We start from the raw sequence: 27767 nt of genomic DNA, 5'->3' as shown, positions 1-27767 counted from the left end.
GCTTTGGCCAATAGGTTCTTGCCAACATAGAAAAGGCCCAGGAGAAGCAAAAGAGCTGTTATGCAGCACGCAAAAGGAAGCGCTGCAAAACAGTAGAAATTAACACAGGTGATGACATTCTCCTGTCTTCTGAGCCAAAGAGGCAGCGGCTGGGGCATGGCCTGAAACATATGCATCAAGGCCCCTACAAAGTCCTTGATATGTCAGAAAATGGCGTGGCCACCATCCAAAAGAACACTGGGTCCTTGCAGAAGGTGAATGTCGATCGCCTGAGGCCGTACTACAGACAGAAACGTAAGTGTTTTTAGTGTACTGCTAAACTGTTTGTGTGGCCATTGTTCCATTCTCCACTCTTGGTAACAACCAGATTTGGTAGTTTGTACTTTGTCTATGGGATCAATGCCCAACTTGTCTTACTTCAGATCGACAGTCTAGAGGACTGTCTAGGAGAGAGTGATCAAATCTGAGCTGGACATCTACGCCAAATACAGTAAAGTCATCCTCATCATCCTCCTGAAGTACCTGCCTCCCCATCTACGTCAATTTAAATGACACCCTTTCGGTCTCCACTCTCGGTAAGAGCCTGATGTCAGTAGTTTGTACTTTGTCTGTAGGATCAACACAATACTTAACTTATTTCCATCTTCTTGTTGTCTTAATTCAGATTGACAGTCTAAAAGACTAGGAGAGAGTGATCAAGTCTGAGCTGGACATCTATGGCAAACACAATGAAGCCAATTGTGTTTAAATGACACCTGTTCTCGGTAAGAAGCTGATTAGGTAGTTTGTACTTTCTCTGTGGGAGCAATGCCTAACTTATCTTATTTTCAATTTCTTGTTGTCTTACTTCAGATTAACAGTAGGAGAGGGTGATCAAATCAGAGCTGGACATCTACGTCAATTGTGTTTAAATGACATGCTTCCAGTCTCCACTCTCAGTAAGAAGCTGATTTGGTAGTTTGTACTTTGTCTGCCTAACTTCAATTTCTTCAACACTGACGGCATCAATGACAAGAGGTGCAGTTCCAGGGAAGGAAGCTCTTGAGAGGAGAGTACAGCATCCCAACACAAGACACTGAGGTAAAGTTAACTAGTATGAGGTAGAACTGGTGCTTAATTTGTTTTATTAACTGTAATATCTACTGAGTGTGTGGACACATGTTTAAAAGACAGTGCCATATAGTTTCAAGTTTACTATAATATCTGTTGTACTAATATCGTTATTTTTGTGCAATTTCAGGAAAAGATGAAGATGATCGGGAGACTGCACTGTTGACAATCATCCTTCTGCCTTAATCAACTACATACCTGTATGCTCCAGATTCAGATTGCTTCAGTCTTTCTCTCTCTTTCTGTATCAACCCCAACCGGTTAAGGCAGATGGCTGCCCACCTAGAGCCTGGTTCTGCCTGAGGTTTCTTCCCATTACGGAGTCGCCAAGTGTTGCTCATGGGGGAATGTTGGGTCTCTTTAAATTAAAGAGTATAGTCATATCTTCTTATGTGATTACATAAAATTGTCTTTACTTGAATATGTGCACAATTTTTCATATAGCTATGTACATACATGTGTCTTTAGTTTCCTCCATTGTTTATATTCATTTTTTAAAGCATGTGGTTAAAATTCAAGATTTAAATTCTTTGACAGTACTGTTTAAGCTCAGTCTTTTGTTTTTTCCATCTCTGACATTAATTTGATGGAAACACATTTTTGTATTTTTAGATTAAAATGTTTGGTTCATGTTCAATGGAATTCTTTGGTCCTTCAAAGTTATAAACTAAAAGTTAACAAACTTTCAGTACTGGCTTGAGCATTCATTCATTTGAAATGGTCTTGTGATAGTGTGTCAAACAGAGGCATGCATACCACAGTTTAAATATCTGTCTGCATCAAAACAACAGCTGAGGAAGTCCATCAGGTGAGTGGAGGAGCTGTGACAGAACTAGAAAGGGTGGTACCTGTGTCTATAACAAAGTATAAAAGAGTGCACATCACACATCAGATAAATCTTGGCCTTTTTTTCGTTAACAAAACTGTTCCAAAATCAAAGCTCTATGAATGTGAAATGGATGTAATGTAATGTTAAAAACTTCTGTTAGTTTATACCATTCTCAATTGAAAAAATATAAAATATATAATATGTTTATAGTACAATATATCTATATATACATATACATATATATAATAAAATAATATGATATAAATATATAAATAAAACAGATAGATACATAAGATAGTGTGTATCTATATATATTTATATATTATATAAAGATATATATACTATCTTAACTATCTATTTTATAGCTATATATAGATATATATTGTGTATATATATACTATCTTATCTATCTATTTTATATATGTATATAATAAAATAATATAATATAAATACGGTATATCAATAAAAATATAGATAGATAAGATAGTGGATAGATAGATATAATTATTATTACTATTACCTCGTATTATTTTATTTCCATGTCTGATTTCCAGATAGTTCAATGATATGTATACTTACTCTTAACCTCTGACAACTATTTATAACCAAACTATTTATATTCATTCATATTTATGTATTTATACTATTGATTTATTTTATTTATATTTATACATGTCTGATTTCCAGATATTTCCATGATATGTATACTTACTCTTAACCTCTGACAACTATTTACAACCAAACTATTTATATTTATTCATATTTATACATTCATACGATTGATTTATTTTATTTATATTTATATGTTTATACAACTGATTTATTTCGCGTATCGCGTTTTGAGTCTGGGGGCGTTTTTTCCAAGCAGAGTTGCCGTACATAACCGTCCAAGATGGTGGACGATCGAGAACGCTACTGCGCATGTCAGACTCACATCGGGTAGGCGACTCACATCGGGTAGGAAGTGAAGCAGTCTCACCTTCAAAATAAAGCCCACATATTTCACCCAGATATATTAGATAAAATGCTTTGGATTAACTCAGAGAAAAGCGTCAGGATATATGAAGTATATGAGGTAAATTACTCAAAAACACGTACAACTTTTATTCTTTTGGTTAGTAGTCTGCACAGTGTTTTTTTCTTTATCTATTTTTTTGTTAATACTTTATTGCAATGATTTCTCCATCACATAAACACAACCCCCCCCCCCCCCACACACACACACACATTTCATTGCACATTTTACACTTTAATAAAATAAAAAAGTAAATGTAAATGAGATAAGAATCAAATGAAATAAAAATAATAGAAAAGAAATGTGTAAATGTAGTTAATAATTCCCATTGTTTTATCTAGCCTGTCTTTTTAAGATATAGATTATTCCTTTTATCCTTGTGATCATTAATTGTAAGAGTTAATTTTTCCATATTCAAGGTTTGTCTAAAACCATGTTTTTAGTTGTGGGGTATTTGGCTGTCTCCAAGTTTTCTCTGTCTGTTTTGGGTATTTCTGTTGTTGGGGATAAACTTGAGAATAAGGCTGAATGTGTAACTCACTATTGATTTACAAACGAAGGGCTTATAGGGCTTTTTTTAAATTTTTTTTTAGAGTTACACATTGAAATAGGTATTCTTTTTTTTCTTCTCTCATTTTCATTATCATTTTTTGTAGCTTAATTTAATGTTGGATTTTATGTGGGATAGACATATATAAGCATTAACATCATACATTCATTACTTTATGCTGTTATTGAGAATCTATAAACTTATTGTATACTGTAAGTACTTTATGTTTGTTGTGTTGTGATGACTGAATAAAATAAAACACACTACTTTTGAGGGAAAATGTGTCAGTTTATTGATATTAGTCATAAAAATGTATCAATAGTGTCAATATTTAAGTATTGGTATATGAATCAGTTGCTTTACTTATTTTTAAAAAAAACATCGTGGTATAAAATTATATAGCAGGGTGTTTTACTTTGAAGTTTTAACCGGAAACGTCCTGTCTGGTGACATCATTGTTTGAGCAATCCACAACAGTAGCTTTTGGGGCGTCGTTTTTGTCCCTTTTTATGCTCTGAATAGGTTATTTTGGCTCTAGTGAAGTGATCGGTGGCCGTCCTTTGATGGGAATTACCGGCAGGATGATTCCTACCGAGGATGCATCAGCCAGGAAGAGAGAGATAGAGGAGAAACTGAAGCAGGTTAGACATGGCTGCACAGGAAGCAACGAGCCTGTGTTATTAATATTCATCAGAATGGATAAAGATGCATGCTGGATTAGTTTATCTTTGTTTATCATGGGTTATTTAGTGCTTTAAGAGAGTCATTGTTTGCCTGCTTTGTGTTTCAGGAGCAGGAGACTCTTTCATTCATTAGAGAAAACCTGGAGAAGAGTGATCAGCTGACCAAGGGCATGGTATGAATAACAACACACACACACACACAAAATGTCCCAATTTTTCATTTAATAAACCATGCAACAAGTTTAGTTAGTCATAGATGAAGAATAACTCACGCCTTTTTATTTAAACTTGCTCTTGTGTAGTGTGGATGTTTAAAAAACTGTGAAATTGCCCTTTTTGTGTTTAACATAGAAGAAGGGTTTCACAAATTTGAACCTCCATGTATTGCACTTAAAATGCAATACATGGAGCTTTTTTTATTTATTTATTTATTCATAGTTTTATCTTTTGCACTTTTATGTATTTTTATCTTTTGCATTTTTTTGTTTTGTTTTTTGCACTAAAGGATTGCATCTAATTGTGTTGTACCTGTGCAATGACAATAAAGATTCTATCCTATGCTATTCTATCTATTAATCTAGTCAAGGGTTGACAAGTCTAAATTCAATATTTTTCATCTAGTGTGGTGTGAATGGAGAAATAGTGACATTATCCTTTTTTTCATGTTTTCATAAGACTCTAGTTCAGGTGTGACAGGTGCATGTTTAGTGGTTTTCGAGCTACACCTGGTTTCCTGAGGTCTGGATTGAGAAGAAACAGTATAATTTCCCCTTTTTCTGTTTTCACAATTTTAAAAACAAGGTGTCACAAATCTAAAAACTGGTGTTTACACTGGTATTTAGGGTCTATCGACAATCTAGTCCAGGTTTAACTAAATATAGCATGTATACAGACATAGACACAGACTATAAAATATGCACTAAGTGTTGATTTTTAATATGTGAACTCTTCTGAAGTTGATAAAACCTCATTTCAATCCACAAACATGACCTCAGTTGTCCTAAAGTTGAAGTGAAGTTAAAAGTTGTTTTCTGTGATGTTTTCAAGACAATTCAAACATGCTCATGTATTTATGTAGATGACATTGATTTAGAATATATTTACACTACAGGCTATATTACTGTATATATACATATTTGTTTCCTGTGTCTAAAATAATTTGACCCAGTTCCTTCCACATCCACAAATAATTTGCAGTATTGCTCATACAATGTCCCCCCCCCCCCCCCCCCCTTTTTTTCTCCCTTTTAACGATGTCATTCTCTCCCTGAAAGGTCTCCATCCTGTCTTCGTTCGAGAGCCGCCTGATGCAGCTGGAGAACTCCATCATCCCGGTTCACAAGCAGACGGAGAACCTGCAGCGGCTGCAGGAGAACGTGGACAAAACCCTGTCCTGCATGGATCACGTCATCAGCTACTATCACGTAGCCAAAGACACCGACAGGATCATTAGAGAGGGGTGAGAGGAAGCTTTGATAGATTTTCAGCAGATATATAAAAAACCAGTACATGAATCCTAAAAAGGTGTTTTGTGTTCCAGACCGACGGGCAGACTGGATGAGTATCTGGCTTGTATTGCAAAGATTCAGAAAGCTGTGGAATACTTTCAAGACAACAACCCCGACAGCCCTGAACTCAACACAGTGGTACAGTATTACATTTATATTTTTATATGTATGTTCAACTGATATCATCCTTGCTACTACTTGCATCACATCCATCCATACAGTTAAGCTTCTTTCAGACCTGCAACTTGTCACAAAAATGCAACAGTTGGTCTCACGTGGGCTTTAACCCTCGTGTCGTCCTCCCGGGTCAAATTGACCCCGTCTTTTGACTGTTCCTTCTTTCCTCTCTTCTTCCCTCTTTCTTTAATTTTTCCTTCCTTCTTCACCTCCTCCCCTCTTTCTTTGCTCCCTCCTCCTTCCATCCTTCCTCCTTTCCGTGCTCCTTTCATTCCTTCCTTACTCCCTCCCACCTTCCTCCTTTCCTTCCTCCTTTCCTTCCTCACTTCCTTCTCTCCTAAATTCCTTCCTCTTTTCGTCCTTACTCCTTTCCTTCCTTCCTTCCTTCCTTCCTTCCTTCCTCCCTCCTTACTCCTTTCTTTCCTTCCTTCCTCCTGTCCTTCCTCCTGTCCTTCCTCCTGTCCTTTCTTCCTTCCTTCCTTCTCTCCTTACTTCCTTTCTCTTTTCCTCCTTACTCCTTTCCTTCCTTCCTCCTGTCCTTCCTTCTGTCCTTCCTTGACCTGAGGACAACAGGAGGGTTAATAAATGCTGGAGTTACTTTTAGGTATATGCCATGATAGATTTTACAAAGGGACTTCCTGTTGTAATATTTCTGTAACACTTTCAACACAACGTTATTTAATGAATTGAATGACGTGAGATTAATATGAAGGCTGCAGCAGCACAACACATAAAACATGCAGGAAAAGAGAGAAATACACGTCTTCTTCCACCTAAGATCTCAGTCATAAATGTATTTTCTCAGTCTCTATCTCTTATCTGCAAAGAAAATGTTGTTGAGGAGATTATTCTCATATCAGATGAATAAAAAAAAACATATTTTTTTAACATGGAGCTGCAACCAGAGTGTAATTTGCACATTTTTAATTAACTCATGTCACTTTTGCAGCACTTACATTCATTTAAGCACTATAAGCACCTCAGAGGTTTTATATGTTTGTGTCATAGTTTATTCTTTTTTTTAATGTTTTTTTATTATTATGACTCTGTCCTGTGAGAAATCTCATTATGGTTATGGAGAGAATGACAATTAGATGAATTTGAACTGGAACTAAAAAACCCAGAACAACCACAATAATAATCTGAGCAGCACTCTCTCTCCCTATGTTCTACATTCATGCTGGTAATACTCATAAAACACTTAAAAGCACATCTAGTGAAGTACTGGAGCAGCAGTCATAGTGTAATACTGGCCAGCAGATGTTGCAGTGTCATGCTATGATGTTGCATCACAGTGTAGCAGCTTGTAATACTATGATATAAATAAATAAATAAAGGTTTTGAATAAATTAGGAAGCTGAGGCTGTTGATGTAGGAGACACCAGAATCCCAACTTAACATCCAGTCATTCATCAAACAGGAAGCAGAATGTGCTCTTTTATAGTTTTAATGATGGAGTTGATGTGTCAGTATCAGTGGGAGCGGTGAAACGCTTTAAAGTCCATCAGTGACTCTGTGAAAGAACATAAAGCTTCCTCTCTTTTCATAGTATTTTTAGCTGATTGATGCTTTTATCTCCCTCTCTACACCAGATGCCAAATAAAGGCCCAGAGCTCCAACTAACGATCATTTCTTCCATCGATTAAGCTGCTTTTTTAATTTCTCAATTCATTGTTTTGTCTATAAAATGTCAGAAAACAATGACAAAAATTAACATTATAATTCCTGAGGGTTTATATGTGTTGTTTCATCCAATCAACAATCCATAACACAAAGATCATATATACCACATAATTACTATGAGGCTACAACCTGCAAATGTTGTCCTTTTTTTGGACTATTATTTCATGATCAAAATACATGCCAATGAATTTCTATCAATTAATTTACTTATTGTTGCATATCTATAACCAACATTTACATAACGGTCACCTTTGTCTGAATGACACAAAGCCATCACTTTAACATAAAGATGATCAAATCATTAGCACAGTTTTGTTGTCCTCAGGTCAAGGAAGGACAGGAGGAAGGAAGGACAGGAGGAAGGAAGGAAAGGAGTAAGGAGGAAAAGAGGAAGGAAGTAAGGAGAGAAGGAAGGAAGGAAAGAAGGAAAGGAGTAAGAAGGGAGGGAGGAAAGGAGGAAGGAAGGAAAGGAGTAAGGACGAAAAGAGGAAGGAATTTAGGAGAGAAGGAAGGAATTTAGGAAGGAAGGAAAGAAAGGAGTAAGGAAAGGAGGAAGGAAGAAAGGATGGAAGGAGGAGGGAGCAAAGAAAGAAGGGTGGAGGGGAAGAAGGAAGGAAAAAATTAAAGAAAGAGGGAAGAAGGAGAGAAGGAACAGTCAAAAGAGAGATGGGGTCAATTTGACCCTGGAGGACGACAGGAGGGTTAAAATGTGATGATGTTGTCTTACTACAGAAAGCTCGCTTTGAGAAGGGCAAAGAGCTGCTGGAAGCCGAGTTCCGCAGCCTCCTGACCCGCTACAGCAAACCCGTTCCCCCCATCCTCATCCTGGACGCCATCAGCATGGATGACGAGCTGGAGGTGCAGGAGGAGGTGGTGCTCGAACACCTGCCCGAAGCCGTCCTCCAGGACATCATCTGCATCGCCGGCTGGCTGGTGGAATATGGACGCAACCAGGGTACTGCTTTTTATTTGTTAGTCCGTCTGTCGCAACCTTTTATTTCTCACTTCCTGTCCCAACGCTGCAGTATTCCTTTCACTGCTCCGCCTCGGCATTTCCTTCCCTTTCCACTGTCTGTTTTAGGGTTCCTGTATTGCAGCTCTCAGAGAAAGAGAGAGATGATTTAGATTGTTGAGGTGGTGAAATCAGAGGCGTTTTCATGGCTACTGGTTTGTTCTTCTAGAGTTAAAATAGCATCTGTTCTATATTAAGAGACTAGAGACGTGATGCATTGTATAAAAATCAGGCTGGCTTGACGTCAATGTGACAAATTCCCTACACAGTAAGATATAACCTTAGTTTATTCATCACAATGCAGCATGACATGAGTCTGCCTTGTAAGATCTTTACTTTCCATCACTACATGCATATCAAATTACATATTCAAATAACTTAAAGTATGAAGTATTGTGTTAATTTGGCCACTCATTTATTTAGATAATGTTACAAAAATATACTTGAAACAATAGATTCTAGATGAGAGTCAAGGTAAATTAGCAATAAGTTGCTATAAATACAATAATTTATATTTCAATCCTTTCTTAACTTTTTCTTAACTTACGAATTATTGATATTTTGTGCATTAATATCTCTAGACAACATATCATGCACATTCCCATATATTCTGAGGTTCTACTGGAATATCTTTGCATGATTTATAGTTTAAAAAAAAGCTCTTTATTTATCTTATACTGGCCCTTTAGTTCAGCCTGTGTGTGAAACAGGTCGGTTTAGCTCCTGTTTCTTTAAGCAACCCCTCATATTTTGTGCATTAATAACTCTAGACAACATATCATGCACATTTCCAGGTCTCTATATTTATATTCTGAGGTTCTAACTGGAATATCTTTGCATGATTTATAGTATATATAGTATATTTTTTAGCTCCTGTTTGTTTAAGCATGATGAGCCCACTAGCAGACTCCTGCCGGCTCCAGAGGCAACAAGAACAAATAGTAGTAATCGGACTTTCACATATGTATTCAAGCCCTAATCTGACCTGAAATATGAGATTGAACAACATGAACAATCTGATAGACAAGTGTTTGTGGGTTTTTGGGAGGAAGTAGAGGTCGCTTTAGAGTTGAAGGCAGCCTTTGTACATATGTTAATATCAAGTTTTAAAGCTTAGACTATGTTTAGCAACCAAAATCATTATATATCGGATCGGCTGATATTTAGCATTTTATGTAATTTGTGAGATCGGCTGTAATGTCTTACTTACCAAAATCATACCAGTATAAAAATAGCAGAAAACCACAGAAAATATTATTTGTCCCCTTTAATGTTAAATAATGCGATTTAATTTAAAAATCCCTTCAAATTTCACCCTTTTCATTATTTTTACTACACTCTTATATTTAAAATGTCCACAGTAGCACCTGTTGCTCAACACACTCTCTCTCTGCCTCCCTTCAGACTTCATGAACGTCTACTACCAGATCAGGTCCAACCAGCTGGATCGCTCCATCAAAGGCCTGAAGGATCACTTCCGCAAAAACAGCGCCTCCTCTGGGATCCTCTACTCGCCCGCCGTCCAAACCAAACGCAAGGACACGCCCACCAAAAAGGCTCCAAAGCGACCAGGTCAGCAACAGACACACTTCCCTCAAAAGATTATCAAACCTCCTCAGGCGGTAATCACACTCCTGTCCGAGCCCTCTGTCTTTTTTTTATTTTTTTTAATTAATTTAACAAACGCATGATTCTGCATAATGTTGATTTATTAAATAATAGCAGCACCTTTCTTCACACACACATTTATTCTGTTTCAAGTATCCTCCACGATCTCTTTTATAATGATCCTACTCACCGTCCCTGTGATTTTACAGTCGGCTCTAACTGTTCCTTCATCCTTTCCTCTTTCATAATCCCTATGTTGTGATGACAGTCTACATCCCAGGTAAACGGAAAGCTTTAGTGTGTGCCTCGTGCTTGCTTTTTTTTTTGTCCGTCAGATGCCACATTTCACGGCAAATAAGTGACAGCATGAGGTGTGGTTTATTTTTTCTGTTTAGTGTAGAAATTGAGACAGTACAGATGTTTTAGTTCTCTGGAGAGATTTTGTAGGTTAGTTTCAGTTTAGATTAAAGCCTCTAGTTTCAATGTGGTTATATGCTGGTGGAAACAACAGCTATGGAGTTAAACCAGTTAGTGAATGGACTGAAAAAGTGGAGTTAATTAAATATCTGATATCAAGAATCTCTCAATCAAGCAGAACTAAATTTGTGATGTGTACAGTTTGACTCACACCTGCAGCCAATTGTAGAAAACTGTGGAGGAAAATCTTGAATATCATCTTAAAAATAATGAGATGCTTGATTCGGATAAAGTCTTCAATCCCAGTTTAATTCATTTTTATATCATGACAGTTATACATATAGTAACTGGAACTGAAACATCTGGATTAGCTCTGTGTTATATTGATAAACTCAATTATTGTGATGTTTGAAAGGCCAAAACCAACAATATGTCCTTCAATACTTTCAATGTACTCTGATTTCCTCACCTTTACTATAGCACTCAGCACCAAGACATAAATATTCAAAAGCAGCTCAACAATAAAACCAGAAGAATTATTACATATGTTGGGGACTATTTTTAGCGATGGATGAATCTACATTTGTTACTCTAGTGAGTATATCCGGCAGGTGTGTGTGTGTGTGTGTGTGTGTGTGTGGGATTGTCTCAAAACAAACTAAAGTGTGTTTATTCATGGAGATGAAGGAACATATGAGCCAGTGCAGCACTGTGACGTGTTTTTAACGTTTTTTGGAGCTCTGTGACTCAGAGGAATAAAATATATGTCCATCATTATACTTCTTAATAGATCAGTTCATTCTTGATGAAGAAGGAAGGAGGGAAGGAGGAAGGAAGGAGGGAGGGAGGAAGGAAAGGAGGAAGGAAGGAGGGAAGGAAAGGAGAGAGGAAAAAAGAAAGGAGGGAGGAAGGAAAGAAGGAAGGAAAGGAGGGAGGAAGAAAGGAGGGATGAAGGAAAGGAGAGAGGAAAGAAGAAAGGAGGGAGGAAAGAAAGAGAGAAGGAGGGAAGGAGGAAGGAAAGAAGGAAGGAAAGGAAGGAGGGAGGAAAAAAAGAGAGAAGGAAGAAATGGAGGAAAGAAGGAACAGTCAAAACGGACGGGGTCAATTTGACCCGGGAGGACGACACAAGGGTTAAAGTGAGTCAAGATCAACCAGATTAACGACTCAATGACAAACTAAAGTACTAACGGACCACATGTGACCTCAGTGAGTCTGAATGTATTAACAATCCAACAGAGACACAAACTACCTGAGACTCTCCACCTGTCAGTCAGAGATGAGTCATCTATGGCTTGTTCAGCTTGAATAGATGAAAATTATGCCATTACCTCAGTAACCTGTCTTCCTAACAGCAGACTATAAAATATAACATACTATAATAGCAGCTATATTTTGGTTTGATTATCTATTGAAACTGCACAAAAGATTAAACAAAAATAATTAAACATGTATTATGCTGCTCAAACCTTCAATTTCTCTCTTATATCCTTGAGAAGGCATCACAATAGTTTATTTAAGGCTTTTCAGTCACAAACAGAGATAGTGTTAAAAAACCTTGAAGACTTCCTGCTGCTGCTGGTGCGTCTCCATCAGTTCACCACCATGAAACTAGAGGCTGTAGATGTGTCTTTGTGTGTCAGTTAGTTGTGCAGAGTTGATTTTGTGTTTTGCTGTGAAAGGTTTTTGTGTGTTGTGTTGCTCAGAATAGTTTGTAGCCAGTAAACCTCTTTTTTTATAATCTACTTCCTGCGTTTCAATTCTGGAGCAGACTTTCATATATATAGAGAGAGAAAAATGTTTATTGTTTATTCTTTTATGGACAATAGCGTCGCTTTTTGAATATGAATGAAATCCATGGACATGCACTCACAGCTTGGTCTTGCTATTGCTTGTGCTGAAATGCAATAACAACACTCTCACATGAAATATGTCTAGAAGAGAGAAAACAGGTATTATATAAGACTTATTGATCAATCTATTGTAGCTACAGTAGTCTTGCTGATAATGAGAGATTTTTCTGAACCAATCTGATCTATTTTAAAGCTCCACTAATCAATATTTTTATATCAAGAATAGATCAAATGACTATTTTTAGCCCCTTTTTTGCTGTTTTGGTTTCACTGCACATTAACTATTTGGTTCAGTCTCACCAGCACGCAGATTTCAGACAGCAGACTGACAAATTTTGCAATTAGCTGGTGAAGAAAGTGGAGCATTTAGCAGCTAAACAGCCAGATATATATATATATATATATATATATATATATATATTTTTTTTTTTTATTTTATTTTTTTTTTTTGGGGGCTTTTTACCTTTTGATATACAGGTTTTAGTAGAGAGAGACAGGAAACTGGAGGCAGAGAGGGGGGAATGACACGCAGGATAGGACTACTCGGTGTGGGATTCGAACTGTGAGGACTATAGCCTCAATACATGGGGCGGGTGCTCTACCCACTGAGTTAAACACCGCAACAACAGCCAGATATTTTATGAAGGAGTTGGAGATGTAAGATTTGTGATCTCAGCTCTTTGTATGTTAAGTCTCATTGCACTCTGTAGACTAATCATAGAGGGAAATTAAAATCTCACAGATGTCTTCCGTCTGTCTGGGATGATAAAAATGTTTAAATCAAATCCCTAAAATGAATTTTTGCACACAGCTGGGGAACATTATAAGTAAATTAGGGAGTACTTAGATCACAAATGGGGCTAATTGAGAGCAAAGCAGAGCTGAAAATAAGAATAAATATAAAGGCTTTACATTCAAACACAATTTAAATAAGATGCTAATGTTGCTGTGTGTCTGCTGCATGTGTAAAGACGTAACTGTTTGCTAACACGCTAGACATAACAACTCTGTAAAGCAATGATAAGTCAGACTGGTTGTTGATATTGACCTCTGTCGCCCCCAAGTGGCCAAAAAAGAGAAATGAATGCAGCTTTAAATGTGCTGAATGTTTACTAACTCACTAACAAGCCAAGTTATATATATATATTAATATATGTTTTAATCCTGAGACTATTAATATATACTGTAGATGTTATAACAAACTGTATATGATAACATTAGTGATAATAATGCTGGATGTGTTCATGTTACTCATATTAATTGTGATGGCTGTTTTTTCTGTTTTTATATAACTGATCTAACCTGTTTATTCTGCTCTTACATGAGTGTTCTGGCACATGTGCATCGGGTGTGTTTTCATGGTGTAGCTGTAGTCGCTGCGTCGCTCACCTGGTCATCCACCCCGACCCCCCCCCCCCTCCTCCTCCTGACCCCCCCGCCCGCTCTGAAATACAAACTTCTCCTGGCTGTCTCGGTGGTGGAGGGGATGTGGTGTCTGTGTTTTCATCACTCACTTCCTAGCTCTCCCTTTTTTTTCTCTCTTCTCCTTCTTCTTCTTCTTGTTTCTGTTTCTTGGCTGTCTGGACCTCGCTGCCTCCGCCTCCTCCTTCTCCTCCTGCTCCTCCTCCTCCTCTTCTGGACTCTGTCTCTGTGTTTATGGGACCAGGGACCATTCGCAAGGCTCAGAACCTTCTGAAACAGTACTCACAGCATGGGCTGGATGGGAAAAAGGGGGGCTCTAACCTCACTCCTTTGGAAGGTAACGCACCTCGGTCTTCTCTTTGGTGTCTTGTTTCCCTCCTCGCTGACAGTACCGGTGTTATGTGTTGCCTCTCTGTTGTTTCGCATTTAAAGAAACAAGCACACATAAACCTCCTGTGTTTCACAACAGCTTTTATATGTTACAGATGTTTAAATACAGCATCGCTAATATCTAATAAATCCTAAAGAAGCAGCTGAATGTTAGCAGGGGTTTAGTTGGAAATGTCATCTTGCTCTGCAGGAGGCAAAACTCATTTCATTCAGGATATTAAAAGCAAACAAATCCATCCTAAAAGTCATCGTTTAATAATTATTATGTCTGAATCTAGGTCGTGATTTGGTTTGATTACTTTTCTCATCCCACCAAATCTAAATATGAAAGCAAGATGAGTACAAGACAAGACAAACCAAAAAAAAAAAAGTCAGTGGAAATGCTCTTTTGTAGCAGTCTTTAAAATTACAACAGAAAATATGCAGTATATAAATACCAAAAATATATATTATTTGTATACAGATGGTCATAAACACCACAGAATCACAGAAGAGAAATATTCCACCATCTCTGGAGATGGAATTACAATTACTAATATTATTTAGCATAATACAATACAGCTTTAATTACTGGCAAATCACATGATTATAATTCATAATAATAATTATATGAAATGTAAAATAAAAAAAAATGGAGAAAAAAAAGTTTCCAGTGTCCAAAGTGAAGTCTTTAAATTTGTAGTTTTGTCGGATCAAGAGGACACAACTTAAATATATTAAATTTATAAGGAAATTAAAAAAAAAAAAAAAGAAAGAAAGAAAAAGAAATAAAAGCAGTAAATCCTTAAATTTAAGAGTTTTGTCCATTTTTTATGTCAAATGATTAAATATTCCGACTGATTGTGGATTTTTTTGGTGTCAACATTGATGTTTGACAGTTTTTAAATAAAACAAATCTGACAAATCAGCTGATATTAATATTTGAACATAAACAACTCGTACTGAGCAGGACAGTTTCTAAATGAGCTCAAACATCAGCCAACATAAACACTGAGACTGATCATCTGTTATAAGATCATATCAGCTGTTAGTAGATAGTTTAAAGCTAGTTTCACTGAGCAGACGTCACCAGTGATGCACAAAGAAAAGATGAACAGTCAGTTATTAATGATTAACAATAACTTTAACATTAAATAACCAAACTATTCTGCAGCAAGCGAGTTTAACATCATTAATCTCAACATCCTTCAATAACTCACCATTTCAAGTAGGGCTGGGCCGATATGCTTTAGTGCCGATTCGATTCTTTAACGATTTTTGGGTCCCGATTCGATTTAAATTGGGATTCTGATTAAACAAGTATTGCGATTTTTATATTTCAATTATTGTGATTTTCTTTCCTTAAACAAGAACAGGTTGAACCAAACACTTGATAATACATCATAAGTCATATTTATAAAAAACAATACACACATCTCATCAGTTTGTGAGATTTATTTTGAAAAACTGTGAACCTGCGCTCACAAAAAACATTCTCATCCGCCAACATCTTACAATAAACTAAACTGCTACACTTAGCTGCTCTTTAGAAAAAATAAAAAAATAAAAAATTAAATAAATTAAATAAAAATCGATTCTGGTATGACAATTGTGATTAATATAAAAATCGATTTTTTTGGCCCAGCCCTAATTTCAAGATGAAGAAGAAGTTTAATCCTGTCCGGTGAGTTTTGGTGAAACATTCAAAAAATGTAACTAAAACCAAATTGGTACAAAAAGGTAAATTATCTTCAGTGAAATGATATTTAGTTTTATGATATTTAACAGTGTCAGATGAGGTCAAGTGGATATGGATCATGAATTAAAAGCTGTTGTGATATGTTTCTTGTCGCTGTAGTTTTAACACACACTGACTAACTTAGACATCATTCACACGCACAAACCAAAGCTCTTTTTTTTGGGCACTTTCGGCGCCCCCCCCAACTGCAGTGGGTGTCCCCCCTCTTCCTCCCCTAATGCCCTCCCCTCCCCCCCTGCTGGGTGCTTGGTGGTGGTCAGCACAGGTGTTCCAGGTTCAGGTTTGTGTCACCGTCCCTCCGTCGGGCCTAGTCACGACCCCACGGTGGTTTGACTAGGCCTGTCTCCCCCCCCCTGCTGCCCCACCCTCACCCACCAGGTTACGATCACGACCTGCGGGTCAAACACCTGTCTGACGCCCTGACCGAGAAGCACGGGGCCGCCGCAGGTGAGTGACGGGAACATGTGGGGGAAGAGAAGGAAAACATTACCACCAAAAAAAAAATTAATAAATAGATAGAAATAAAAAACTCAAATACTGCAGCTTTAACAAGTCTCACTTCCTTTTTCTGTACAAGAGCATTCACAGCCTGCAGCATAAACACATTATCACCTTCATCTCAGTATATACTCGTCACATATCTGAAATCAGCATCTTCTGTTCCCTGTCTTGACTTGATCTTTCCTCGTCTACCTCTCAGGAAAGGACGACGTGCTGGACATCGAGATCGACTCCTACATCCACTGTATCAGTGCCTTCGTCAAGCTGGCCCAGAGCGAGTATGTCCTCCTCACAGAAATCATCCCCGAGCACCACCAGAAGAAGACCTTTGACTCCCTCATTCAGGTCAGAGAGGAACACCTGTCTGTCATGTGCATTAAAGGAGTAATTCAACTTTTTCACACATAATTCTAAAACCTAAAACCATAAACTGTTAAAAGTGGGAAAGAAATGAGATACAACATGTAAATTAGAGAGATTTAAAAGTGCTGGTAGGTGTTTGATTGCTTTTACTTTGGACACAGCCAAATGTTTTCCTTGCTTCCTGTCTTGTATCTGTACTCTATACCTTTTTAAGGTATCGACCGAAAAGTCCAACAAAAATTCCCAGTTTGTAAAGCAGTCCTTCTCTTATTCACCCTTGTGTCCTCCTGGGTCAAATTGACCCTGTCCGTTTTGACTGTTCCTTCTTTCCTCCCGTCTTTCCTCTTTCCCTCTTTCTCTTTCTTTCCTCCCTCCTTCCTTCTGTCCTCCCTCCCTCCTTTCCTTCCTTCTTTCCTCCCTCATTCCCTCCTTCTCTCTTTCTTTCCTCCCTCCTTCCCTCCTTCTCTCTTTCTTTCCACCTTCCTTTCCTTCCTTCATTTCTTTGCTCCTTCCCTTAATTCCCTCCTTCTCTCTTTCTTTCCTCTCCCCTTTCCTTCCTCCCTCCTTCCTTCCTCCTTTCCTTCCTCCCTCCCTCCTTCCCTTTCCTTCCTTCTTCCTTCTCTCCTTCCTCCCTCCCTTCCTTCATTGACTCAAGGACAACAGGAGGGTTAAGACAGACAGTAACAGTCAATTGTTTGTACAGAGATGACTGGTACTATACTTGAGTGATTTCATATTTGTCAGATATTTGAATAAGCTTGTCCAGAGATAAAGAAACATGATACAACAGTTTTTCAAGCTTTTTCTAACTTGTACACATCTGTCTCCTCTCACCTCGTCTGTCCACAGGAGGCGCTGGACAACCTGATGCTGGAGGGCGACAACATCGTGTCTGCAGCCCGCAGAGCCATAATGCGCCATGACTACTCTGCCGTCCTCACCATCTTCCCCATCCTCAGACACCTGAAAATGAACAAGTCTGAGTTTGATTCAACACTACAGGTCTCCTTCATATTATCTGTGCAGATTTTCCTTCTGACGAAATAACAGGACATAAAAATAACCTTTAATTATCTTTTATCTAATTACATTTTTTAATATCCACTGTGTGTTTGTGCGTAGGGAACAGCAGCGAGCACCAAGAACAAACTGCCGACACTCATCACCTCTATGGAAACCATTGGAGCCAAAGCTCTGGAGGAGTTTGCAGACAGTATCAAGGCAAGAAGCTCATATTTTAAAGGAGACTTTCACAATTTTTCAAGCCAATCTTAAAACAACAGTCAGGAGCATAAATGAACATTAAAACCTGTTTCTCTTCCTATTATCATCCCTCCTGTTCATATTGACCATTAGACAAAATCCACAGTCCTTCTGTGCTGAAATGAGTTTAAAAGTTTATCTGAAGCTAATATGAAGCTTCAGCCGTCCAAATGAGTCAAATCAAGTCAATATATTTTAATGTTACAGTCTGTTTGGTATCAAAGTTCCTCTTTTTGTTACTATACTTCCACCACAGCTCAACAGGGAAACACAAATAAGCAATTTGATATGACTAACTCAGACTGCTGAAGCCTCAGATAAGCATCACATCTACTTTTATATGCATTTTTGCACTAAACAAGAATTTTGGCCCTTCTCACTTACACTGGAATCCCATTTGGAGATATTCTTATACTTATGATTTTGTCCCCTGTCACTTCCATTGAAAGCACATTTGAAGGAGATCTTTTAATAGCCAGCATGAACAGGAAGAATTATTACAGCGAGGAAAACCTAACCTTAACCCTAACCCTAACTCTTCCACTGTTCATATAACCTGACTGTTTTAAGACACACTTTAAGAAACTGTGAACTTGACCTTTAATCTCCATCACCAGCCACTCATCATTACTGACTGAATTGTCTCTTGTCTAACACAGAACGACCCTGATAAGGAGTACAACATGCCCAAGGATGGAACAGTCCACGAATTGACCAGCAATGTAAGCTAACGCTCAGTTACCTCTTTGTTGCATAACACCGGTTGGATTTATTTGCTCAGTCTGCACTTCAAACTCAACACCTTCCCTCAAAGACTTTGCTGTTTGTCCCTCTCCGGGGATCCAGGTGGTCTCCAGGGGAACGGCTAACAGCTCCGAGCCGACCGTTTCGGTTTAATGAATAAGCCGAGTTGATGCTTACCTTGACCTCTTCTCCTCTTTTCTCCTGCAGGCCATCTTGTTCCTGCAGCAGCTGCTGGACTTCCACGAGACAGCTGGAGCCATGCTGGCCTCACAAGGTACAACCGCATCAACACGGCATGTTAGCACTCATTAGCTTAGACCCCCTGCTGCCCCTGCTAGGCTGTGAAGGTGCTGTGTCCTTTAATGCTAATACCAGCAGTGGTCTGTTATGTATATTAAGCTATGTTACATCTCAGAGCTGGAATATCAATGTAAGTCTTCGGTTCACCTGCATATTACATGTAATGTTTGCTAAAAAAACATGTGGACAGTGAAGTGTTTTTCATTTTTTAGCTCTGATTTCCAAACACATTGGATTTGAATGGAAACATTAAGGTTTAAATTATGACTTTCAGCTTTAATTTGAGTTACCAGAAGCCCTTTTTATACATATTCCCCCAATTTTAGGACCTTTTAACTTTCTCTTTAATTAATTGAATAGGATAAAAGCCACTGGGCATTAGATTTTTAACAGTTTAGCAATGATACAAGCATTTCTCTCAGCTTCATTTATAGTAATAAACTGATAAACTCACTGTACTCTACCTGCTCAGCACCAAACAACAGACACACACAGTTAGCTGTAAGACTAGCTTGTGAACACAGTGGAGCATTTAGCAGCTAAAGAGCCAGATATTTCCCTCAGGAGTTGGAAAGAGCTTCAAGAGAGAGGGAATATATTGGCCTCGCATTCATCAGCTGCACATAAACACGACTCTAAATGAATGATAATGTTGCTCCGTAACTGCTGGATGTGTTAACGGTTTGCTTACATTAAAACTTTATACGGTAATAAAATCCATGGTGTGTTTACAGCTTGTTTCTGTGACCCCAAGTGGCTCAATGTAGGTTCAAACTTATAATGCTAGGTGGATTATTAGCATGATAAGATGTTAAAAGCATGTTTAAATTCAAACTTTATAAAGCGACTGTGTGTCAGTGTTGTGTTTTAGGGATTGTTGAGCAGCCAAAAACTCAATTATTGTTGCTTATAAGCTCAAATTCATGTTATCATTTCAAATCCAATGTGCTGGAGTACAGAGTTAAAACAATAAAACACTTCCTATCCAAACACACTGCTTGATCCACATACAAAAGTCGACAGAAAGTGTTTGAATATATTAAAAAAAGAGATCACATGGACCTTCTTTCAGTCTTGACCACATTCACGTGGATGTCTCACCACTTTGAACCTAATTGTGTGACCCAGTAGTACATTCTAACACCCGTCATAGATTCCCTAGTTTCTCCCCTTTCGCTCTCTCACTCTTTGTGTGTGATTTCCCTTAAATGTGTTTCTCACCGTCACCTCCTCTGCTTTTCCACTTTCTGGCCACATGCAGCTTCAAATTGCTCTCTCTCTCCGTCTTCTTTCAGAGGGAGGCTTTAATGACGCACTTTTATCCTGCACGTGTTCAGATTCTTTTCTTTTTTAAAGATTTACCATAGACTGTATAAAAGAAATGGACGTAACATCCGTGACGTCACCCATTGGTTTGTGGACTGCTGCTCTGAAGCCAATAGCTTCGAATCTAGGCAGCGCCATCTTGAAAATTTCAGTTGCATGCTGGGAAAAATAAAAACACGGATTCCACTTATATGGGCATGAGGCGGGGACATGGGCGGAGTGGGGGACATTGCGATAGGTTACGAGGGCTGGATCTCGAGGACATTGGTCAATCAACCTGTCAATCACGACGTAGCCACGCCCTAATGCATACCCTGCTTTATCATCAAATATAAAATCAGGGAGGCCAAAATGTCCCAAATGAACATCATACTGCATTGAAGAAGGCTTTAAACTAGCGATTGAGACCATTAACACATTTTGAAAACGTTTACTGAGGTTAGAAATCAAGTGAGAAGTTGGTGAATTCTCCATTGACTTGTATAGAGATGGTCGCCCCCTGGTGGCCTTTTGCTAGAATGCAGTTCTAAGTTACTTCCACGTTGGCCTCATTTCAGAGGACCGGAACTCCCCACCTGAGATTTACACGTTTGTTTAGATTAAAATTAAATCCTACCACCATTCACTCATTTGTGGGTTATAAATAAGCGTTTTGAAGGCCTCCGTCTCCATCTTGTCACCCTCCTTCCCCCCTCCCCCTCCATTGATCGCAGCTTTGCTTTCCATCCTTTTTTTCATCGTTCTTTCAAACCCCTCGACCGCTCGCCGCCTGGCTGACCACTGTGTGTGCTACTTGGCTTACTCTGCACTAACAAATCTTTTCTAACCTTTTTTGCACTTGTGCCTTCTTTCTCTCTTCTCTTTTGCCTTGCCCTCGGCCCCTCTTAGTACTGGGGGACACTTACAATATACCTTTAGACCCCAGAGGTAAGCAACAGACCGTGCGTAGGCCCCTGATGAGTCCGATTCTGAATGTTTGGTTGTGAATATATTTAAGTTGTGTTTTTTTTTTCTTTTAGTGTGTAATTGCAGCTAATTAATGCAAATTGACAGGAGAGCAGTCTATTAACGTGACAGTCCGCTGTGATGTGCATGTGTGCTAAAGTGCAGGTTGAAAGGAAGTACTTTTACGTGTTACCTTGGCAACCTGCATCCTTCCACTGTAATGGATACTTAGCATTAAAAGGGGAGGGGGGGACACCGAGCACTTATGTAGATTTTGATGAATGGTGTGTTGTATGAGCGTAAATTAAGTGGTGTGCGTGTGTCCTTGAGTAAATTTGAAAAGGTTTAATAAAAAGGTGTTAACATATGCCCTATTTTTTCAGAGAACAGCTCATCGGCGAGCAGCTACACCTCCGAGTTCAACAAAAGGCTCCTCAGCACTTATATCTGTATGTATACAAGAAACCCCACAACCTCTTCTAACATGAGCTTCCTCTCTTTATTGGTATTCATGACTTTTTATCCGTGCAGGTAAGGTGTTGGGGAACTTGCAGCTCAACCTGCTCAGCAAATCCAAAGTGTATGAGGATTCAGCTCTGAGCGCCATTTTCCTGCACAACAACTACAACTACATCCTCAAGTCGCTGGAAAAGTGAGCGTCTTTAAACACAAATATGAAATTATACACAAAACTTGGCGGCGCACACAGACTCAGCAGCTCTGCTCTCCTTGAAGTGGGTTTTTAGCATTTAATAAGGAGACAGCAAACACAAAGGGCTTGATTTACTAAGATCCCAAATAAAGGGTATTAAATTGCGTGCGGCGTGCAATAGACTATTCCAGACAGCCATTGGCATCTATTCATACAGTATGAAAATGAATTCTCTGAGTTGTGTAATCCATCACATCAGCTATGCATCTGTGTTGCTTGGTAACTCAATTTATTTGCAATGATGTAACTGACATAAATAAATACAATAAATCCTTGTTGATCACCGTGATGGATCACACAACTCCAAAAACTGTTTTAAAGTCTAAAGACACACACACACACACACACACACACACACACACAGACACAGACACAGACACACACACACACAGAGAGAGAGAGAGAGAGAGAGAGAGAGAGAGAAATGTAAGTGCATGAATTTCTAATGTTCAGTGTCACTTGTGCCCGTCTCCAGGTCCGAGCTGATCCAGCTGGTAACTGTGACCCAGAAGAAAGCCGAGACTTCGTACAGAGAGCTGATAGAGCAGCAGATCCAGATGTACCGCAGCAGCTGGTTAAAAGTCACCGAGCACCTTACAGACAGGAACATGCCCGTCTTCCAACCTGGCACCAAGGTCCGAATTTTATTATCTCCTTTCATTCTTAAAGAACAGCAAACTGTCCGCCAACGTTAATACACACGTGTTAACTTTAACACAGCTGTAAGATTTTTGGCACTGAGGAAAAATTCATAGTGTGACAGTTTTACAGAGGCCCGTATGGGGCTTGTGTGACCTGTAGGTCAGTCCATAAAAAGCTCTAAGCAGTGATGATACTTTAGGACAGTTTCTTTATGGGATTTATTTGTATAGCACATTTCAGTAACAAGGTAATTCAAGGTAAGTGCTTTACATAAAACCTAAATTGCATTAAGACTGGATATAAAAGCAACACATGGCAAAATAAACGGACATTTAAAAGTATTAAAATGAAGCTAAAATAGAATAAGACAAGATAAAAACAGGAGAATAAAAAGCTTGATGTAGATTTATAGATAATAAGCTGAATTATTCATGCTGACCTGGCGGATTCTGACATTTAACGATGTGGTTCAATTACATTTTATTGAGTTATCAAATCCAATTATATTCACCTTTCAACATTTCCAAAATAAATTGATTTGAATTAAAGCTGAAATAACTACAACTGAAAGATGCTAAAAAAAACTTTAATTGGCAATTTATGTTCACAACCTGGAAATGAGATGAGCTGCATCATGTATGTTAATTAAATACAGCTGCAGGCAAATTAACTGAACTATATAACTGATGGTGGAAAAACAACTTGTGAACTTTCACTGTAACCGAGTGCATATTAAAAAATAAAAGTGTGTTGACACTATGACACTAAAACCAGAACATTTGGGATTATGATTTAATGTTTGCTACATTTTCATTTACTTCTGTATTATGAAGCATTAAATCAGATACATCAGCACTTTCAGAAACATCCCAGATGTAATTATGACTTGGAAGTTGATGTGAACATTAGTAGAACTCATAATTATGATAACACTGATATGATGAGCAACAGCTAAACTAATGTAATCTAATCTGTTGCTGCTGCTGTTTGTTATATATTGTTAAAACTAAGAGGCTGCTACCTTAATTAGCACCGTCTGTTAATGAAAAACTGAAGAGAGATAACATCATCATTTAAATATTCATAAGTGCCTGAGCTTAACGAATCTGGGGACCGGAGCAGGTTATGAGAACTCATTTCTGATGTGACACTCAGATAATATTCACATGGTGTACTTAAATTAAATAGATTTCTTAAAATATTAATTTCCCTTCAGGAATCTAGAAACAGATCAGACAACTGAATGCAATCACGTGTTTCTGTAAAGTTGTGTAACTGAAGTCTTTTTTTTTTTCCACCTTCAGCTGAAAGATAAAGAGCGGCAAGTAATCAAAGACAAATTCAAGGTGAGGTTAGAATCACTTTTGGCACCACACGTTCAAATATCTTTGAACGTTGCCAAGTCCTGGAAACATCTTCAGTAATTTAGCACGAATATGAAAGAGTGTCTCTCTCTCTCTTTCCCTCTCTGTCTCTCTCCCTCTCCTCTCTCTCTCTCTCTCTCTCTCTCTCTCTCTCTCTCTCTCTCTCTCTCTCTCTCTCTCTCTCTCTCTCTCTCTCATCTCTCTCTCTCTCTCTCTCTCTCTCTCTCTCTCTCTCTCTCTCTCTCTCTCTCTCTCTGTCTCTCTCTCTCTCTCTCTTTTTGCCTCTCAGGGTTTTAACGACGGGTTGGAGGAGTTGTGTAAGATCCAGAAGGGTTGGGCCATCCCCGACAAAGAGCAGCGAGACTTCATCCGCCAGGCTCAGAAGAAGGTGGTGTCTGACTCGTACCGGGCGTTCCTGCAGAGGTGAGAGAGACGCTGGTGGAGACATCATGGAGACAAATATCAGCCTCACAAATATCACCAGTTTTTTGGGGTTTTTTTACAATAAATTTTAAATCTTAGTGTCTTTACAAAGTTACAAAATTAATCAACAGAGAAAAGTATTTATCTTCAGACTTCTTCTTTAATGGTTTAGCTAAATAATAATAATAATAAAGCATGAATGATAAATATATTTTAATTATGTTTTACTTATATAGTGCATTTCATACACAATGGCAACTCAATGTGCTTTACATAAAACAGAAAAACGTGCGATTTGAGATATAAAGATAAAATAAACACATGGAAACATTAAAACATACAATTAACCCCCCACCAAAATGCTAGAACAGAGCATTAAATATAAGATTGCAGCATAAAATAATGATTAGCTTTAAAATCATTAAAAAGACATAGAGTGCAAATGAAAGATTAAAATGTACCGTAAACTACACATCACACATTATTCCATAGCAGTTTAGTTTAGTTTAGTTTATTTGGATCCCAATTAGCTGTTACCCAGGCGACAGCTACTCTTCCTGGGGTCCATGTAAAAATAAATACAATCAATTACAATTACAATTACACCCCACAGACACACCAGATAAATGGAAATTAATGAGACATTTTATTGCTACACATTTGTAGCAGCTTATTAAAAAAAAGCATATATCTATTTTTTTATTGGCTAAATCGATTGTTTTAGTGTCAATATTTTATTTAGATCTAACTGTCAGTGATTGAGACTCTGCTGTCAGTTTATTAAACTCCCTTTAGTGCTTTTTCCACTAAGTTGGAGATAAGACTGAACATCAATGAGCCACTACTACGGATGTTTTTACTATATAAAGCTTTATATTTACTTTCATTCATTTTATTTGCCCTCATAAACGCCACTTATACAACATGTGTAGCACAATGTCCTGCAACAAAATGCTTCCGATGTAATAGATGTTTAAATAACTACCACCAAAAATGCCCCCCCCTCCCCCCTCCTCCTCCCCCCCTCCCTCTTTGTCTGATTCCTTCACACACTGACTTTTCTTCTTCTTCTCTTTCCTCCAGGTGTGCCAACATCAATTTCACCAAGAACCCTGAGAAGTATCACAAGTATCGACCGGAGGACATAGAGGAGATGATTGAAAAGTTGTTCGATACGTCTGCCTGAGCTCTGCACTTTTTAATCAAACCCAAAACTCCTGCCCCCCCCCCCCTCCCCCACGTACAAAACACAAGCTTTAACACCAGAGACGCTCTCCTCACTGCTGTTACCCTCGTCGTGTCTGATTTAACGTTTTGTACAAAGATATGAACAATGATGTATTTATGTAATTTAGCCGTTCCAGATTAACATTTAAAATGAAAAAAAATAAAAAAGGGAACTCTGTGAATTATTGTGTGTCATCATTTGTTTAGTGTGAGAGATACAGTACACACAACAGAGCAGATAATTAGTTTACCGACATGATAAATAACAGACAGAGCTGAACGTTGAATGTTTTTCTGTCATAGGCCCCCTCAGTTTTAAAGGTTTGGATTCATAATTAGATGCTAGGAGCTCAGACATCAGGAAAATCTGCTCTGCTTTGTTCACATTTGTACAGAAAACATCATTGAAGCTGGGAGTATCCTTGTGTTCCTCGTGTGCATCCTAATGAGCATTGAAGGGTTTTCTTCAGGAGAAACACTCCAGCTCTCTTCAGGAAGACGTCTTCAACAGATGTGACCTTTCTGTGCTTGTTGTTAACACTCCAGGAGCTCAAATACTCTAAATACATTTGCACTAGAAGAAATGTTGGTCAGCAGGAGTACTCGTCGTCACCGAGCGTGATGAAGCCAGACCCTGTTTTTTTGGTTTTCATTTGCATAACTTAACCACAGTCAGATGTTACGTGGGCAGTGGGCAGAGCGTGATGGTGTGTCTCCAGGGAGAAAGACTGGAACATGTTCAGTCACGCTTAAAAGCTGCTATTATCTATATTTTTATATTAACAATTGGTCAAATGAGCAGTGTATCACATTGCTTTGTAGCATGGTACAGTAATATTTTTCAGTTATGAGTGTTGTAAGGGATTACACTTAGAGATTCAGTAGTTAGTTACATTATTTGAATTTATTAATCTATTTCCAACATGAGAATAAAAACAGACATAGAAGACGAACAAAACAAGAATAACAATGTTTGAAAAGTCATTTTTACAGTTATTAATCCCAGTAATGGACATGATGGAGGGAGAGGGGGGGGGGGGTCAGGGCCATTGAGCTTCAGAGGGAGGGAGTGTCAGGTCCATTGAGCTTCAGAGGGACTCAAATATTTGCGATTGGATGACTTTAGAAGATGTTAAATTCGTCGTTAGCTGCAGTCTGAGGTATGAATAAACAATCTCGGTTCAGAATTGTCTTATTTAAAGTGACTTCACTGTCAGTGGTTTTATTTTTATTTTGTTGTCCTTTCTTCCAAAACTAATGTACAGCACTGGAATGCAAAACAGGAAAGACACAATTAAGGAGATATGATATACATAAAACAAACAGAGGCAGTGTAATCTCTTCTGCTGTCCATACATTTCCAAGATGTATGAACTTTGTACAGTTTGGGAGAAATTAAGTGTGCACATAAGAGCAATAAAAGAGAGGTTGGAAAAGAAGAAATTAGATCACCTCCACACAATCTGGCCACAAGGGTTTATATATTTGACCCACTCAGTCCATTACTTTACTTGAGAAGGCGAGAGAAAGTAATCCTTTCCATGACATAAATGTAATTTATAAGATCTCTCCTTTCGTGTGTTGTGTGAGGATCAGGAAGCAACTAGTGTCTCATCATTGCTTTTTTACAAGCAGATATAATAATGTTAATACGTTTCATTCAGTTTTAGTTGTAGATAGTTAACCCTCCTGTTGTCCTCAGGTCAAGGTCAGAAGGAAGGAAGGAAAGGAGTAAGGAAGAAAAGAGGAAGGAAGTAAGGAGAGAAGGAATGGACGAAGGAAGGAAGGAAGGGACGAAGGAAGGAAGGAAGGAAGGAAGGAAGGAAGGAAAGGAGGAAGGACGAAAAGAGGAAGGAATTTAGGAGAGAAGGAAGGAAGGAGTAAGGAGAGAGGGAGGAAGGAAGAAAGGAAGGAAGGAAGGAAGGAAAGGAGTGAGGACGAAAAGGAAGGAACGAAGGAAGGAAA

At 38.3% G+C, this 27767-nt stretch overlaps 1 protein-coding gene and 1 long non-coding RNA gene across 7 annotated transcripts; both read left to right on the top strand.

The window, feature by feature from the left end:
- The first annotated feature begins 518 nt into the window (after positions 1 to 518).
- LOC128381950 (uncharacterized) lies at positions 519 to 897 on the top strand. The gene is made up of 3 exons (XR_008323622.1): positions 519 to 575; positions 665 to 764; positions 853 to 897. It is a non-coding gene; the product is annotated as an uncharacterized LOC128381950 (long non-coding RNA).
- A 3063-nt stretch (positions 898 to 3960) lies between these two features.
- Positions 3961 to 25807, top strand: exoc7 (exocyst complex component 7). 6 transcript variants are annotated; one of them, XM_053341290.1, is made up of 20 exons: positions 3961 to 4145; positions 4295 to 4360; positions 5462 to 5646; positions 5728 to 5833; positions 8288 to 8510; positions 9972 to 10139; positions 10444 to 10455; positions 14109 to 14201; positions 16371 to 16439; positions 16693 to 16838; positions 17706 to 17858; positions 17979 to 18077; positions 18779 to 18841; positions 19071 to 19137; positions 21818 to 21883; positions 21966 to 22086; positions 22622 to 22781; positions 24093 to 24134; positions 24442 to 24575; positions 25659 to 25807. In XM_053341290.1, the coding sequence occupies exons 1-20, from the start codon at positions 4068 to 4070 to the stop codon at positions 25759 to 25761; spliced, it is 2154 nt and encodes a 717-aa protein (XP_053197265.1). In that variant the 5' UTR covers positions 3961 to 4067; the 3' UTR covers positions 25762 to 25807. The 6 variants fall into 6 exon arrangements, with proteins under 6 accessions (XP_053197265.1, XP_053197262.1, XP_053197263.1 ...); XM_053341287.1 differs by lacking the exon at positions 10444 to 10455 and having other exon boundaries at positions 14109 to 14233; positions 16304 to 16439; XM_053341288.1 differs by lacking the exon at positions 16371 to 16439.
- Positions 25808 to 27767: the final 1960 nt, after the last annotated feature.

Source organism: Scomber japonicus, chromosome 20, assembly GCF_027409825.1.
Source record: "Scomber japonicus isolate fScoJap1 chromosome 20, fScoJap1.pri, whole genome shotgun sequence".
Classification (NCBI taxonomy): Eukaryota; Metazoa; Chordata; class Actinopteri; order Scombriformes; family Scombridae; genus Scomber; species Scomber japonicus.
This window is presented reverse-complemented; position numbering and strand designations above follow the sequence as displayed.

Coding starts and splice junctions, on each gene's coding strand:
- exoc7 (XM_053341287.1), top strand. CDS start 4,068: ATGGGAATTACCGGCAGGATGATTCCTACCGAGGATGCATCAGCCAGG. Junction 16,440..16,692: donor GAAGCACGGGGCCGCCGCAG/GTGAGTGACGGG, acceptor TCTACCTCTCAG/GAAAGGACGACGTGCTGGAC. Junction 16,839..17,705: donor CCTTTGACTCCCTCATTCAG/GTCAGAGAGGAA, acceptor GTCTGTCCACAG/GAGGCGCTGGACAACCTGAT.